The sequence below is a fragment of the Cylas formicarius genome, unplaced genomic scaffold (assembly GCF_029955315.1).
Source record: "Cylas formicarius isolate icCylForm1 unplaced genomic scaffold, icCylForm1.1 PGA_scaffold_10__41_contigs__length_53128322, whole genome shotgun sequence".
In the NCBI taxonomy this organism is placed as follows: Eukaryota; Metazoa; Arthropoda; class Insecta; order Coleoptera; family Brentidae; genus Cylas; species Cylas formicarius.
In genome coordinates, this window is record NW_026844214.1 from 20,998,717 (window position 1) to 21,016,142 (window position 17,426).

The window sequence follows — 17,426 nt, forward strand, 5'->3', positions numbered from 1 at the left end:
ACCGCTATCCCTCAATTAAAAATTCCACAGTTGGCCGTTGAGCGGCGCAGTGGCAAATAAGACGTAAATTCCTTGGTTAATCAATTGACTTACCAGATAGTTATCTGTGTCCTTTAAATTTATAACCTTGAAATGTTTATCGTTATCATTAACATAATCCTTAATGAATTTATTTCCTACGTTAGGAGCGCTGCATGGATTTAAAAGTGGTGCATTTCGTAGCGGCAGTTCTTGTGAATTAAAGGCGTTGTTTGCATCAAGTGTAGTTAAGGTCAATTTATAACTTAAAAAACAAACTAGTTTTTGTAAGATTTTTTACTTTGGATTTTTTGTTTCTATTACAAAAAAACTTGTGAAAAGCGCAAGTATTTTATTCAGAACTGTTATGTGATAATGAATAAAATTTTCACAAGTGACAAAAGGGAACTGTTTTTAGCTTCCTTGCTATACGATTCAGTCGAATTTAGACACTTTGGGTAAGTAGTACGCAAAATTCATCATTAAATTATGGAATCATCGAAGAAACGTTCTGGGTAAAATTATGCTAAAGCTATTAGTTTTAATAAGCATGCTCATTAGCTTAGGTTTTTTTCTTTGGAAAAGTAGCAAAAAGTCTCCTACTATAAGAAAAAATAAAGATGCTTAAAAACTTGGGAAGGAAAAAAACCTTATTTTTCCGGATACTCTGTATAAATAAATTGACCATACGCAATTTTATTTCAATTTAAGCCATCTACGGTAAACCTTTTCCTAGATCTAAATGGTAATAATACTGAAACATTCAAATACCAATGTCCAAGTAACTCGTTCTTTCATCATTTTCAGTAAGTAAAATCCGAGCTTATTAAAGTAAATATTTAATAAAAAAATTTGTGTCTACTTTTCATACAATAGAAAGCTTATTTTTATATGAGATATTTACCGCTAATTGAAAAATTAAATATTAATTAGTATTATACAATTCCAGTAGATAAAAGTTTATGAACTGTATAACGGATGTACCAAAAATATGAAGTCTAATAAATGAGCAAAGTAGTGTTATTTTCCATGCTCGTTAAGTTGACGAATACAGAAAAGCAATTGAATATTTAATGGAAAACATAACTCATGTATGCAACTATTTCCATCGAACATTAAAAGTTCCTGTACGATATTGGCGTAATATTAATTGATTGGTCACGATTTTATGAAGTAGAATTGCACTAGATTAAATGTTGAAAGACATCGCCATTTTGTTGAATACATTTTCCGGCATTTTTTAACACACGTTTTTGTAACAGTTAAAAATATTCTGTTACTTTTGTGGCACACAATATTTGAGATTTTTCATTTCCCTTAAATTTTATAATATTTATAATTTTAAGTCTAAATCCACATTTAATATAGTTACATCAATTATTTACAGATTAGAGATTTAAAAATTTACAGGATGTTCCATTTAAAAAATGGTCTTTTCCGATTTTTCCGAAATGGGATATTAAATTGTTGTTCTGTCCATTCGCCATCTTAATGAAAAATCGAAAAAATACTACTATCCACGAAATAAAATCATTATTATTAGACAAGAAGCCTAATGCCCCCAAAGTCCTACAAAATTAAAGTTTAAAAATTCTATTTCATAACGAATATTTGAGACACAATTTACGCAGTAACTCTAACGACACCACTAAAATGTCTCGCATAATCGTTAGTAGTGAAAAAAAATTTTCAAAATTTTAAATGAAACTCTGAAATATAACGTCGAAATAATCAGTACTATGATTACAATACAAGAAAGAGAAACAAGGCTTTAAATTGTCCCTTAGCACAAAAAAAGTAAACGTTACTGTTTTTATAGGGTAATTAAAAGCGTTATGAGACTAACTTGTCTTCTTCTAGAACTAGTCCCACAATCAACGATCAGCGCTTCACCACATTCGCATGCTTAATTTATTTCTAGTTTTTAATCTTGTGGGTTGATCCATTATTTAAAAAAATGTTAATTGGGTTTTGGGCTATAACGTAAATTTCGGGATCCTTCAAATAAATTCGGTTTTCAATATGATTTAATATGACCAAGATAATTTGATAATTTTTGAAAAATAATTTCTTTATTTTAAGTTAAGATATCTTTGCTTTGTATTCCCGAGTACGTTCTCAAAAGTTTTTATTCCCTGTGTCTTTGTTTCTAAAGAAAGCAAAATTAGCAAAAAACAGAAACGTTAGTAGTCAAGTCAACATATAAAACCAACCAGTATAAATTTTCTGACATAACCGTACGTTATATATTTTAGAAGACCCTGTACATTATGTATTTATTTTGATAATATAATATCTTATATCTTATTCCAATTACAATAATATAACACACTTTAGCAAAAATATTAACGCACGGTAAACATACTAAATTTATTTATGACAAATATGTACTTCATGTCCATAAAGGAATTAATATGGCAGCAGAAGCGAGAAAAATAGTGATTCCTAAAAGACGGAACCCTGACACAGTCTGATTATTAAACATTAACATAATTAACATATTATTACATTAACATTAAACTATTATGCAATTATGTCGATTCAAAGTGCCAATTTATTTGCTACTTTCGTTTCCCGGTTTATCAAATTTCATAGCTTCATGTCAAGCCTCGCGTCAAACTAAAATATTCGAGCTTTCCTGTTTTTATTTGGGAAACCTTATTTACTAGTTTTATTCTAGAACTTTCTAAATTCTAATGAATATGCTTTATATTTACTTAAATTTGATTCTAAATTAACACTGTTTCCAATTATTCCCAGTTCTATTTTTAAATTTAATAAACAGAACTTTGAATCGCTCCAGAAATAGACACGTTCAACAACACATTTATTGTCTTTTTATTATCCCGGCATTCAATCGAAATGGAAAAAATTATTACTTTAAATTTTCGTTATCGCTCCTCGTGTTTTTACTGTATTAATACGCACATCGTTTACTATAAATTGTACGCTTCATTAAAGAGATAAACGCTTTCGCCAGAAATATGCCTGGTTTTTAGAATTAGACGGTCTATGTAAATAATAGTTCGTCATAAGCTCTGTCGCTTTTCTTGGAATATCTTTCCAATTCTGCGATAAGTGTGGCGCTACGCTATTTTTGATTTATCTTCTAGATTGAGATTTGGGATGCAACTTAAATTATCTAAAATTCATAAAATTTAGACGGCCGAAATGTAAATCTTTATTTCTAAAGTAAGGTTTTTTTGGATTGGAATGAAGTCAAAACTTCGGCAACACTCTACTCCCGTCTGTAAAATGCCTAATTACACACCGATCTAGCTTACGGGAAGCGCGACTTTACCACTTCAGTTTCGTTTCCCACGGATCTGAGCCACTTCGGACATTTCCGGGATTTTACGGCACGGGTTTGGGGGCAATCGGATTTTTTCGGAGATATTTCCCACGCCTTGAATTGTAACGTTTGTCAATAATGACAGTCATGTCAGTGATTGTGTTCGTGTTGTTTTACGAAAATGCACCCAAAAACTAACGTTCGTAGAAAAAGTATAGTGAGTTCGGTAAACTTTTTAGTCACTCGTTTATTAAACACTCCGCTCCGCTGGTGTCAAATAAAGTGAATCAATAGTATATTATGCAACAAGTGCGGTAAACGGCATTTGACTCACGAGTTTATTTGACACAAACGCAGCGAGCGATTCATGGGAAACGAAACTGACGTGATAACGTGACTCTTCCCACACGCTAGATCGGTGGGTAAATAGGTATTTTACAGACGGGAGTAGAAAAATGCCGTTTACCGCACTTGTTGCATAATATACTACTTCCAAAAATTCGGTCGAGTACAATACGACAATACTATTCATTAAAATACCTCTAGGGACAGTAAGGTAAAATTAATTCTTTATTATTTATTATAAATGACGTTGCCAAATTTAACATATTGTAAAAATCTTCGTTCTTTTAAATATGTGATCTTTTATTTCCCTTTTTTATGACTACTCTCCACCCGGCCGCATTTTTTCAGAAATACTTTAAAATTATATTTGGTATAGTGTAACTCCATGTAGTTATATCGCGTTGCATTTTGACACTACACCTTTAACCACTTTATTACCTATAATTATTATAAACCTATCAACAAATAACATTTCGTATAATTTCAAAAATTTAAGCTAAAGACTCAAAAAGTATCTATCATTAATAAAAATGTGATTTTGAAATTTTTCCTAATACGTTTAAAATACGTCCCTGTTTCTTGTATAAATAATAAGAAGAAAAAACTATTTTTTATCATAATTTTCAAACGACTCTTATTATTGGATTGATATGAACACTTTGTACACTGCTTTTTTCAACACATTTCGGAAAGGAAGCGTTTCCGGACATATGTTTATATAGGAAACTAGGCCTTATTTTCCAGGAAGAATATGCCGTAAAAGTTCGTTTTAAGAGATATGGAGAATATAAAAAGATAAAGGCATTTAAAAATTTGGTTGCGGCCATGATTTATCTTTGTTTTTAAAATATTTCATTCCAGAGTTGCCACATCTACTCGAACCAGAGAACTCTATTTTTTAAAATGGATGCCCCATATATTATTAGATTTTTAGATTGTACAAAATTGCGCACAGCACGGTACATTTTGCAAAATATAACAACCTAAATTATGCTCGAATTTTATTGTGTTTGTAAATCAGATGGCAGCAGGCTATTGCTAAGCCGCACCTAAAGTACAGCGTTGCGTATTCCCGCGATAAACTACCCGTTTAACGTAAATATACTTTGGTTCGGTTACGGTTATTCTCGGTACAGAAAAAATGTAAGGATACGAAACGATCCTTTTCGCTTTATTGACAGACCGCGAATGACCCATTCTTGTTCTTGACTATACGACCAAACCGCGCTGTTGGCAGCTTATAAACTAGTCCCTAACATTGACGAAAATGTAAGGCAATGTTTGCGACAGTGCGTTTATCGAAAAAATTAAGATATTTTTCAACTTCTCTAAATTAATGGAAGCGGGTAGTCGTACAGAGAGTAAGGTGCAGTAAAAGTAAAGTTACCTCAATCCATTCATTCAAATTTAATATTTCATTTTAAATATCTACCTCTACGCCATATATAGTTTAAACGTGTTATTTTTTCAAATTAAGTGAGCCAATTATTCCTTTGCAGATCAATTAAGACGCTATTATGTGAAAAGAGGGCAGATCCGAATGTTATCCTCCCCAAAAAGGGAATTTCAGCTTTTCATCTTGCCATCGGTTGCGACAGCAGTGAATTCGCAATAAAGGTTACCGCGATTATATTACAGTGCGGTGGTAACCCCAACGTAAGGTAAATATTTGATTATTTGATCATCATCTTCATCTCTATCTTTCCGAAAAAAAATACGGTTGGTGTTCTACTTAACCAGATAAATTGCACTCGCACTTTCATATTAATAATAATTCATAATAGTAATTGATACTATACACGCAACAGAGAGTAGCAGTGTTGCCGCTTATGTCGAAAAGTAAGATAATTTTTAAAAATATTGTTTCAATTTTTTTCTCCGCTTTCCTAGCATTTTTGTAGAAACTTTCCCTATACCTAGCTCTAGCGGTTTTCGAGATATTAATTATTTTCCACATTTTTCGATTTAAACTGACCCCAATTTAAATTCTTATTCCTGGTTTATTTGAATATTTAGAAATATGAAATTTTGGCTGCAATTTTTCTGTTTCCTAAGTACTAATATTATCAAATAGACTGACATATAACTAAAAACGCTTGCAAAATTTATTTGTGAATGCAATGACTATTGTCATAAACATCTGTGAACGTACAGATATGTGTAGAAATAATTAGATTTCGTTAGAGATTTCGTTAATTTTATGTAAGACAGTAAAATGCTGTAAATAACGTCGCAAAAGTTATTATTATTCCAAAGTTCACATCTTATTATAACCGAGAACAATTACTTAGAATACTAGCAAGTTGCATCATTATTTCAATTTTCTGAATATTCAACCAACCCAGCAATAGAAATTTAAATTAGGACCTGTTCTGTTAGAACAATGATCAGAAAGTAACAGCGGGACTAAAATACTTTAGATCTATCGATCAATTTAATATAAAAAAATAAAGGCGTTCATTCAAAGTTTTCCATTTTAAAGATTTCTAGAAACCAGTTTTTAAAACTTCGTGGTACAACGCAAATACGTTGTAAGAAAATCCTCTTTCAAAAATGTTGTTCTGTGAAAAGTGTTTATATATATGCGTTATGTGCATACGAAATTCTTTCTTAGATTATTTTATAAAACATTGTAATGTAATGTATGCGCAATGTAATTTTTGTCTATATTCTTATAATTCTTATAATGCCACAAATACACTATATACAATAATTTTTGGTTATCCATTTTTTGCTGTTAAGCCCGAACCAAATACATAACAGAATAAGTGAGTCACACTGCTTTTAAAATATATCCAGAAATGTATATTTTTACTCAAATATGTTTGCAAAATTTGACGGCCTGAGTACATTAGTTTCACAGTAGATCCGACAAAATACATGGAGTCGAGTTTCTTATCAGGGAAAAATAGGAAATAACAGTAACTGTTATTCCATAGAGTGAGCAGCATAAATCAATTGGTACATTTAAAATTTTTATTTTTTGTTCGCGGTAATAATTGCTACTCGCCTGTATTAAATATTCCTTCACAAATCAGAATAGTACAATAGAAATTGACTCTTACGCGGAACTGCCAAACATGACTGTCTCCGGAAGAGAAGAGAAGTAATGTTACACACATCACAAATATAAAAGCAGAAAATTTAAGGGATTGAAATGGAAAGCACAGAACAAAAACAGATTATCCGCTGTTACAATAGGAAATTTGACCCCTTGTTTATTTATCGACTGTGTCAGTTATTCACTAACAATACTTTATTAGATTAGTTAATGTATCCGGGAAAGGTGTTGACCTATCCAATCACTGCTTTTGATTCTTCTGGTCCATTCATAAAATTCAATCCCGCATTCAGCTCCCTTCAAAATGGTGGTAGTTTTCTAGTTAATCTGTTCTGTTAATCAAATTCGAGAGAGTAATAAAATGTAAATTTGGAATTTACAGGAATCATTAAACAGGGTGGACAAACCTATATCGTTTTTAGAACCTATACACCTCGAATCGTTCCTAAATTAATTTGCATACAATAGAAAGATGAGTTATTCAATATGAAATGAATGATTGATATGAAAATGGAGAAATTATATATATCTTTATTTATAAATTTTAGTCATATTGTTCCGAATAATTAAATGAACTGTAGTTATTGAAGTCCAGAGAACTAATAAGGGTCTCTGCAGTATTTTGTAGCATGTTATCAGCTTCCTTCTTCTCTTTCAATTACATGCATCTTACGACGCACTTTTTTCACAATCCACTGCCTTTATTCACTTTTGCAAGAGGGGATTTAACGTCCTCCATTTTAAAAATGCTATAAGCCTTCTTACTTGCACCCATACGAAATCTACGAGGTCTAATTCAAACATTATCAAACATTCAAACAGTGATCGATTTGTTAGGCAAACCCTGTACATTATCTTAGCAAAGCAATTTAGACAGAACCTTTTATTACCAATGTATAACAAAAATTAAAGAATTTACGTAACTTATGTAATTTATATAAACCGATTATTATCGTCATAACAATAAGATTTTAATTAAGTATGTCGCCTCGATTTATCTGCTTATTTCTCGGCGCCAATAAAGTAATACATGAATGAGTCAATTTTTGTAATCGTTTTACATAAAGTGTTACTCTACCATTATGTCGTTACTACGATAACGGATGTCACATTAGTCTAATTGGTTGACATTGTTGCTCTATTGATTGTACGCCCCTATCAAATGCGTTTCTTTTTTTTTTTTTCATTGTACCCGGCATTACAACATGCGTAATGTATCTTGTGTTGCTTTAGAAATCGGGTTATTAAATCCAGATCGGTGTTACGTTCTTGCGGCATTTGTTTACATTCGTTGATTATTTATCTTATGGGAAAATATTTTTAAAAGTTGCTTGATGGTATAAAAACGCCCTGACGTTTTTATATGGATATTAGATAGGTATTATTCCTTACTAACGCCTGGACGAAATGTTATATTTCGTCCATCGTTCGTTTTTAACTGATAAGACACAAGTTGTGTGTTTTGTCTGAAGGATCAATGTCGACTTCATTGCTTGTAAGGGTTGGTGGTAACTTGGGCCCTCTGCTATTTTAGATTTTTACATTTAGGTTTATTAAATTTCTAAAAAATTGCATGATTACAATATGATAATCAGATCTATCTTTGCTCCTTTGGACAAAGCATGATAAAGCGAATATCTGTATTAACTGACACTGATCTATACGATAAATCATCCATTTTTACTTGAATTAGTTGATTTTTCCCTTCGCTAACAACTGCAAGAATTTGTTTCTTGTATTGACATCTGAATTGAAGTTTAGAAAGCACGTTACTGGAACAGTAACCTGCAGTATTCATTCACAAGACACTAAGAAACTTCTTTGTGACACGCTAGCTTTATCTCAATTTAATCACTGCAGCAGTGTTGTTATGTTTTGCTTGAACAGTATCAAGAATTATCTAAAAAAAGTTCAAAACTTCCGCTTTGACTGAATGCATGAAGTTTGCAGTATAAACCACATATCTTATGAAGTCAGACTGCCTGGCCATGTTTAAGCGATATAATCTGCATTTCTGGCTATTTTATTTTAAATTTATTAAATGCCAAACACCACCGTATCCGCACTATCAAATTCGATTTCGAATTGATGTGCATAATTTAAATTGGCAGGTGAAAACTCCTTACCCTACCAGAACATCAAAAAACAACATTTTGCATACTGAATTCCGTGATTAGTTAATAAGTATATTTCATTATTCTGCCGTCCGTTGCTGGCGTTGAAAATGACATTTAAAATGGTCTTCAGAGATAAGTAAATAGTTCAGCAGGTCAAATTATTGGGAGTTCATTACTTTGGCCCATAGGATCTACCGATAGAGCTCTAAACTAAAGCGTTACCACGGGTGGTCTCTCTGATCAGACTCCACAAGTCCCTAGTGCATCTCGTTGTCTCTATTTGGATTACTCTGAACATTTATATGGTATAACACACCGCATTCAGTATTTCCTTCCGCCCTCTTGAGTCAGCAATGACCTGTCATTGCATTTTAGATCTGCTGGAAATTTAACTGATAGATTATTAAGGAAATCTGTTGTCTGAGAAATTTTTATTTGAAACAAGTTTTCATATGAATTTAGATGAGTATACCTCAGATGACCGATTTTTAAATTTAATCAAATCCATCAATCAATCAATCACTTGTTGCAAAATATCAAAAATGCTGTATATTGGGAAAGGTAATTTCAAGTTCTTTTCCGCAATTCAAAAATATGTATTCTCTATAAAAAATGATTTTTTAGTCGATAACTATTAAAGTGTTTGTGTTAGAAATATTATATTTAAGGCACTAAATTCTGCATAAAAAGTTGCTTCGGAAATGTTTTTATAGAAACACAAAAGTTAATATTGTAGTGTGTGTCTATTAAAAGTATTCAATTTGGTCCACCGTGTACAGCAGATATCAATACCGATTTTTATAAATTGAGCTGAGGTGACTTTTACTTGATGAAAATCCATTTTTCAAAGTAAATAAGAACTGTAAGTTCAGATTTTCACGAAATTATATATTTTTACATGACAATTGTTTCGAACAACACCGTGTCTTTATCGAATGTGATAAAGACACGGTGTTGTCGAAACAATTGTCGTAAAAATATATAATTTCGTGAAAATATGAACTTATAGTTCTTATTTATTTTGACCGATTTTTAATAAAGGTCTTCAACACGTAATGTATCCAAAAAATATTGTGGCGATATTCTTTATTTTAGCTCCGAAGATGGACTCACGCCTTTGCATATCGCAGCGGCTTGGGGACGTGCTGACCTTCTGCGCATGCTCCTCTGTTGCGGTGGGGATCCGAAAGTTAGAGACGTCAACTTTAAAACTCCCATTCATTACGCCTGCGAAGGTGGCTTTTCCGACTGCATCAATTTACTCAAGAGTTATTTGCATGCCAAAAGCGAAGTTATGACCGATGACGACAAGGACTTGTACAGTTTAGTATTCGGTAAGACGCAAGGATGTGACGTCATGGATCAAAAAACTCAAATTAAAAAATCTACTTTTGTCTATGAGGAATCCGAGGTCTTTGAAATATGTGTGTGGGCCATTGCCCCCCGAACCTTTCTGACATTAATCTAAACTCGGTTTGGTCATTATCATGCGTAATTAAAAGCTAGGCGAAATATGTTTTTCATTTTGGATCATGGTCGATAAAAAAAATGTTTATTTCTTATCATATTTTAATTAGGTCGTTAAATTTGGCTGATTTGTAAAAATTTGAAGACTGCCAAAATCGACTCATAAATTATACTACTCCAAACAATTTTAATTTCGGTATTTTGAGTAATTGGAAATGTAACAAAGATTATGATAACCCCTTGGGCAAATTTAAAAACCAATTAACATGTGTTCACTTTGATATAGAGTATTATTAAAATAAATCTTTAATTCTTCATAATAATATAGGAATTTATAAATATGAATAATATGCTTAATTGCTAAAGATAGAATGATATCGCCGTCGGTATGTATGGGCATAACCAATTTATTGAAAGCTGTCTTTTAGAAATTTTCCTACCGCATCTAATGAATTTTGAAAAAAAGCGTTTTTCGTTTGAACTAAACTAAAAATCACTTGTTTCAGATAAAATCCTCATTGATAACGGTGAATTCGTAAGGGAACTTAACGTTATCAATGAACAACCACCAGACAGTATTACCAAGCAAGAAACAAAAACCAGAACTGACCTCTTGCTCTTGCCCCAAGCAGACATGACTGAATATATAATGAACTGGTTTAACCAGCAATCAAATGCGAAAACCAACACTCCATGTTTACAAATTCAAGAGAAAATGTCGGATAACGGGAACTTCGATTTCAACGACAGTTCGTTTGACGAATCCGATGCTAATTACGTGAATGAAAAACGTACTAGTCGTGAATACATCACATTTAGAAAGATGTACCGCAAAACAAAGAAAATTGATGAAAAGGGCCCGAAAATCTCCAACAGGTCAACTCTAAACCACACCCAGATCAATGCTACAGTATATCACGACGCTTGTAGCGACACCGCGTTGACGAACCAGAAAATGGCTGAATTCAGTGGATATTCTAAAGAAAGCGGCATCGTCACTTTACCAGTATCGGTGGATGACGTGAACTACAGCTGGACTGAGCTGGAGCAAAATGAAACACGGGAAGTAATAGAAGACAAGCGAGACAAGAGTAGTGATTACATGACATGTTCTCGTGCCAGTGTGGATACGTTGGAAAGAAATATTTTGGAAATTAATGACGATTTGAGTTTGAACAATGAAATTACAAAAGGAGTCCATCAGCTGCACGAAACTCATTCTACTAATAACGATTTGAGTTTCGTTAGTGTTATTTCTGAGGTTTATAAATATGTTGACAATGATGAGGGGGTTGTTTTGTATGAAAGGCGATTGCTGAAAACTCCTAGGTAAGTCGAGTTTTGTAAAGAGCTTAACTAATTGAAGTTTAAATTCCACACAAAAAAATATTTAAGACATATCCAGCAGAAGTGATATTAATATTTCATACTTTTTATTTCAATAAAAGTATTTATATAAAATTAGATAATAAGATAACGTTGCGTTACCCGCAAGTACAAATGATCCGTTTAATATTTAAAAAAATTAAAAAGTTGTTTAGATTCGCATGTACTTCTGTATTATTTTTATATATTTATTTTGAATACAGGATATTTGTATTTTGTTTGGTAATAACTTTCGTACTGCATTTTTCTTAGAACATTTTTGAATTCGGCAGAAAATTTTAAATTTATTTCATTATTCACTCTACATAAGTCTTACTGAAGGTTTTTGTTATTTGAGGTTGATTTTCTTATAGAAGGAAATCTACTTTAGTGGTCTGTATTGACATTTTAAAAATAGATACAAAGTGATCGAAAACTAACATAAAAAATTTAATGAAATAATCATTAAAAGTGTTTTTATTAAATATATAAAACACCTAATTTTTATAATTTTATGGTATTTAGTATTAAAGGAAAAGGTGACTGAATAAATTTGTCAATTTCAGAAATTTTTAGATTTCTAAATATTGACAATAAAACGTTTTTTATTTGCAAAACACTATACGAATATTGGCCTATATTGGCCAATAAGATGACAGCCCTATAATTAAGTTATAAACACAAAAGTTATATAGATATGGTTAATTTCTAAAATAGAAAGATTTTTTTTCAGAAATATTTTAATATTTTCTCAAAAATATTCAGTTGTGCAAAAACCTACTATAAACAGTGTTAAATGAGTAATAGAAAAATTAAAAAAATATTGTTGATGGTTGTTGATTTTTTTTTAATGTCGCAAATACTGGCCTATCCTTTTAATTTGTTTTCTTTGCGAATAGTAGGTAGGTTCCCATTACTTTTTTTTTTTAGAAAAACAATAACAAAAGTCACAGCAAACAGCAAATTGTGATGTTTCTGTAGTACTCGATACCACACTTCTTTTAAATGCTAATTGCGATAAAATTATAAATTAAGTAAAGACTTTTTCATTTAAATTTTTCAAATATCAACACGGTCCACTAAAGTAGATCCCGTTCCTATTAGGGAATCAAACCTAAATATATAACAAAGGCTTTCAGTCGGAGAAATCGATAGATGTATTTAGACCTGCAAACGTCACTTTTGACATAAATTTCAAAATCCTCTCAGAAACGGTAAAGCTTAAGTATATAATGACATTTGTCTAGAAAGTTACCTGAACATACATACAGGGTGCTTTTAAATGAGAACGTTATTACTTACAAAAATACATACATTTTGTATATATAAAAATCATATTTTAAAAGTATAAATGAACTTAAACTTTTATCTCTATTTTTTTATATGTTCTTACAGATTCTGAGATAAGGGCTCTCCCACTTAGTATACTTTTAGTATGTAAGGAGCTGAATTAATTGGTTTCTAAATCTCCGAAAATGCAAATCATTGAAAATGATCAGCATTCCTAGATAACTCACTTAAATCACCTTAATTTAAAAAACTTATTCATAAATTAAAGTGCGTGTTGTTTTGTCATCAAAAATATTGCTGGAAAGAACACTATGCTATCAGAAAACAAAAAGTTTATAATTTTAAACTATTTGAATTTTGTCTTTCTCTCTCTCGATTTCATCGGGGGACATTATAACAAAACCTCGCCCTTTATTTCAATAAATCCATCTAATTAGCATAAATTGTACTTAATGTAATATCAAATATTAATGCTGTCAATATTGTGCTAGGGACTATCAGTTTTAAAATATTTTTAGAACAGATAACAATTGGCTGAGTATTCTCATGGTTTAGTAAGCTGCTTTCTATGCACAAATATCCGTCATTATGTATTGCAATAACTAGTGCAGGGCAGTTATATTAATCTATTCTAACCATAGCATACCAGTCAGCTTTTCGTCAAAAATAGTCTCATATTTTTAGTTGATTAAGATGTGTTCAAGATTTTTCTAAATTTCTACATCCTTACCTTTCTATTAACAATTTTAATATTAATTAAAATGCTATAAAATGCAATTTGCGCAAAATGTACAAGATAGAGTGTGTTCTAGCGAGTGTGCCACCAGCCTTAAATCCACCACACTATCTTCTGTATCAGAAGAGTTGGATTACGATACCGACACTTTACGTAAGGAATTGACTCTACTGGGATATAATCCAGGACCGATTACCTTGACGACCAAGAAAGTGTATCTTAAGAAGCTGCATCAACTCAGAAGATATCCTGTCATAAAAGAGGGGGCGGTTATTGACCAAAACAAGCGAAGTAAGTTCATTATACCATATTTTTTTAATACACACTAATAACGTGTCTTTGTGTATCAATTAATTAATTAATTAACATTCCTCCATTATAAACCAAATTCTGTTCTAACTCATTTGTTGTCATATTGTAAAATATCTTTTGAAGTGTTTGCATTTGGCAGACTAGCCATGGAGAGTATATACAACTATTGTTGATGACAATTCTGTTGCTACGAAGTATTACATGTCAAATGTCTATTTGATTTTTTAAAGACATTTTAACATTATTACATGTTATTTTTTGTTAGGTTTTTCGGGAATAAATGTAAGTTCTTTCAAAATATATTGCGTTTTGAATTACCTGTTTTGATTTTACAGCATACTCTATAGAATTAGAGAAGACCATTCGGAATGCCGATTGGTATAATGATATTGTAGCCTACAAATCTTTGGAAGAAGTTTTAGTCAAAGAGTTTGCCACCCCCGATGAACACCGAAAATGGAGGGAAGGTATGTTGACCATCTTTAAAACCTTTAATATAAATTATGCAAGTACCTCAAATTTGCAGTTATCAACAGCCGTTCTAAATATTATCTCCAAAAGAGAAATTTTATCTTAATTCTTCCTTAATTCTTGCACTTAGATAATTTTTGGAGTCACAATCCTTAAATAGTTTCGCTTTACCATTTACCATTTCTTTTAGGAGTCTGTAAGTCTTCTTTCACTTATCTTCTTTTGGACCCACGCATTACGAACAATCTCCCATGCAGATCCGAACTGTTGAAGCCCAAAGAGGTGTGGGAAACCTTCCTTTCAGCTATTTTTTATGTAGGCAAAGGAAAAAGAAGTAGACCATATCAACATCTTTACGAAGCTGTCGACCTTTGGAAGAAAGGCTTGCCCGTTTCGAACAAAAAGAAAATACAAAAGATTTTTGATATTTGGTCAACCGGTAGCGGAGTTATATGCTTGCACGTTTATCTTAACACCATACCTGTGGAGGCGTATACTCGTGAGGCAGCCATGATTAGCGCCTTGACAATAAATAGTTTAACCAATATTAAAGCTGGTGAATTCTATGGGATCCCAGCGACCTGGTCTCAGAAACAGAAAAAGATGTTGGGCGTATATTTATTGTACAAAGCAATGATGATCTTCTTGAACGAGGGCGAGAGGCAATTGTGTCCCATGGACATTGACTAATATTGTGATGTATTTTGAAAAAATTGTCTTTTTTACTATTTCTAATGGAAATATCTATACAATACAACATAATCAAATGAAGTGCTAGCATTTTTTTATTGGTACCTGTCAAGCCGAGTTAAATCCCTTCCAAACCCGTGACTAAAGTGCCGAATATGTCTGAAGTGGCTCGCGACCATGGGTAACAAGGCTGACATCTTGACGTGACGCCTGATCCGGTATTTTAAAGTAAAAGTAAAGTAAAATACTGAAGGCAGTGTCACTTTCAGACGTCATCTTCGTTAAGCACTGTCCATAGAGTGATTGTGTACGATGTGATTGCAAAAAAGTATCCAAAAACTATAATGGTCATAAAAAAATATGGTATGCAATATTTTCATCGACTTACTCAAATCCTCGTTTTGCTTGTGCCAAATCCAACTCTTGAAAATGAAGTTTATCAAAATTTATCATAATATACTATTCTAGAATATCTATTACTATTTTTGTAACAAAAAAAAAACTGTGGTAAACGTAAACGCAGCCTTTATCTAGTTTATATTATTTCTCAAAATGTCAAAGGTGTAGCCTACAAGCAAATCAGACTGGTACCTTAAAAAGTTGGGTGTTGCTTTTTTTATATCTTTGGATCCGTAATTTCGTGGAGGATGTTATGGAAATGGCAGCTTTGATGAAATTCTGCGGTAATCATGACCAAAAGCTTTATTGGTGTAAATATTATACAAGTGCTGCAGATATAAAAATTTTCCATTAGTAGAAACGTTGAAAAAAATGAGATAACTTAGCTAAAACTAACTCCTTGGTTGATGCAGTTTTAATTTTTATGACTCGTCATATACCGGATGTCCCAAAAGAGTATAAGGTCACTTTGCGCTCTTTATCGATCTTGCCTTTGACACAGTTTCCCATACCTTACTGCTTGAGGCTTTACAAGCCTGTGGAGTGAGGGGAATTGTGTTGGAGGTTTTCAGAAGCTACCTTATAGACTGCCCCCAACAGGTCAGGATCGGCAAGACTATGAGCGAGATATGGATAGTTAAACACGACATACCACACGGTAATAGGACTCATAGTTTTTAATATTTACTTGGACAGTCAGTGCAGTTCTGTACTAGATGACGAGCTTATTTCATATGCCAATGATAGCGTCATAGTTTTCTCTGCAGAAACTTGGCCAGAAGTCAGAGAAAAGGTAAAGACGGGGTTTATGAGCATTAAAAATATCCTCGATTCGCTGAAGCTAAGTTTAAATATTTCAAAAATACAATATATTGCCTATTCCCTGACAGAAGCCAGTCGGGCTTATTATAATGAAATGAAACATATTCTTTCTTGTTTCTGTGCAAGAAACAGCGATGCATCACCCATAAATTTTATCTATTGTGAAATATTATGATAAGAAAATTTTTTGTTATACTCTATAAAGCACTAGTAGAGTCCCTATTAAATTAAGGTATACTGGTATGGGGAGGAGCGCATGATCTAGCCATCTAGACCTTCTAAAAGTAATACAGAATTATATATTGCACACTTTACTGAGAAGACCAAGACCAACAAATCTCTGTGTATTGTGGGAATATTGTTAAAATTAGGAGTTTGTATATAATTACTGCATGTAGTTTGGTCCATACAAATAAAAAAATTAACAACTTAATTTATCACTAGAGAAAATTTAAATAATTTACTTATTACTACATATTGCGCAAACAGTCAGGGAAAACATTTTGTATCATATGTTGGGCCCGAAAATATATAATAGAATAACTGCGAATTTACATAACATTAAAGAAAAACAACGATTTAAAAAATTATTTAAAACTTATTTCGGATTGAATAAACAAGCCTTTGTCTTTCAAGTTATCTTATAGTTCTCGATATTAGTAATTGGAGTACCTTACTTTTCTTTTTTTTTTTGTTATACTGTTGGTATGGTATATTTTTTTCTTTTATCTTAGATAGGGTTTCAATGTTTTCAAACCTTTTATTATTATTCCTATTATTTTATTATTTATTATTTTTCATTGTTATTTACACTAATATCTAATCTTTTGTGACGACAAAAAGTCTGGACAATTAGGCACATACAGGTATTACTTTACCTAGGTGCCAGATTAGCCATAACGATGTGAGGCATATATAATAGTGTAAGTGTAGTAAGTTATAAGGTTTGCCGTGTAGTAATTGTTGGTGTGAATTAAATTGATTAAATTGAATGAAATTGATAACTAGGAAGTCTGTTTTTTAATGTTAATAAATGGATAA

General features: G+C 31.9%; 1 protein-coding gene across 1 annotated transcript; it reads left to right on the forward strand.

Annotated features, from left to right (window-relative positions):
• Positions 1-23: 23 nt before the first annotated feature.
• LOC132699775 (ankyrin repeat and LEM domain-containing protein 1-like) lies at positions 24-15,226 on the forward strand. Its single transcript, XM_060666662.1, has 7 exons — positions 24-476; positions 5,155-5,316; positions 9,929-10,167; positions 10,807-11,629; positions 13,768-13,982; positions 14,339-14,470; positions 14,665-15,226. Exons 1-7 carry the CDS (start codon positions 394-396, stop codon positions 15,162-15,164), a joined length of 2,154 nt encoding a protein of 717 aa, XP_060522645.1. The 5' UTR covers positions 24-393; the 3' UTR covers positions 15,165-15,226.
• The last annotated feature ends 2,200 nt before the right edge of the window (positions 15,227-17,426 follow it).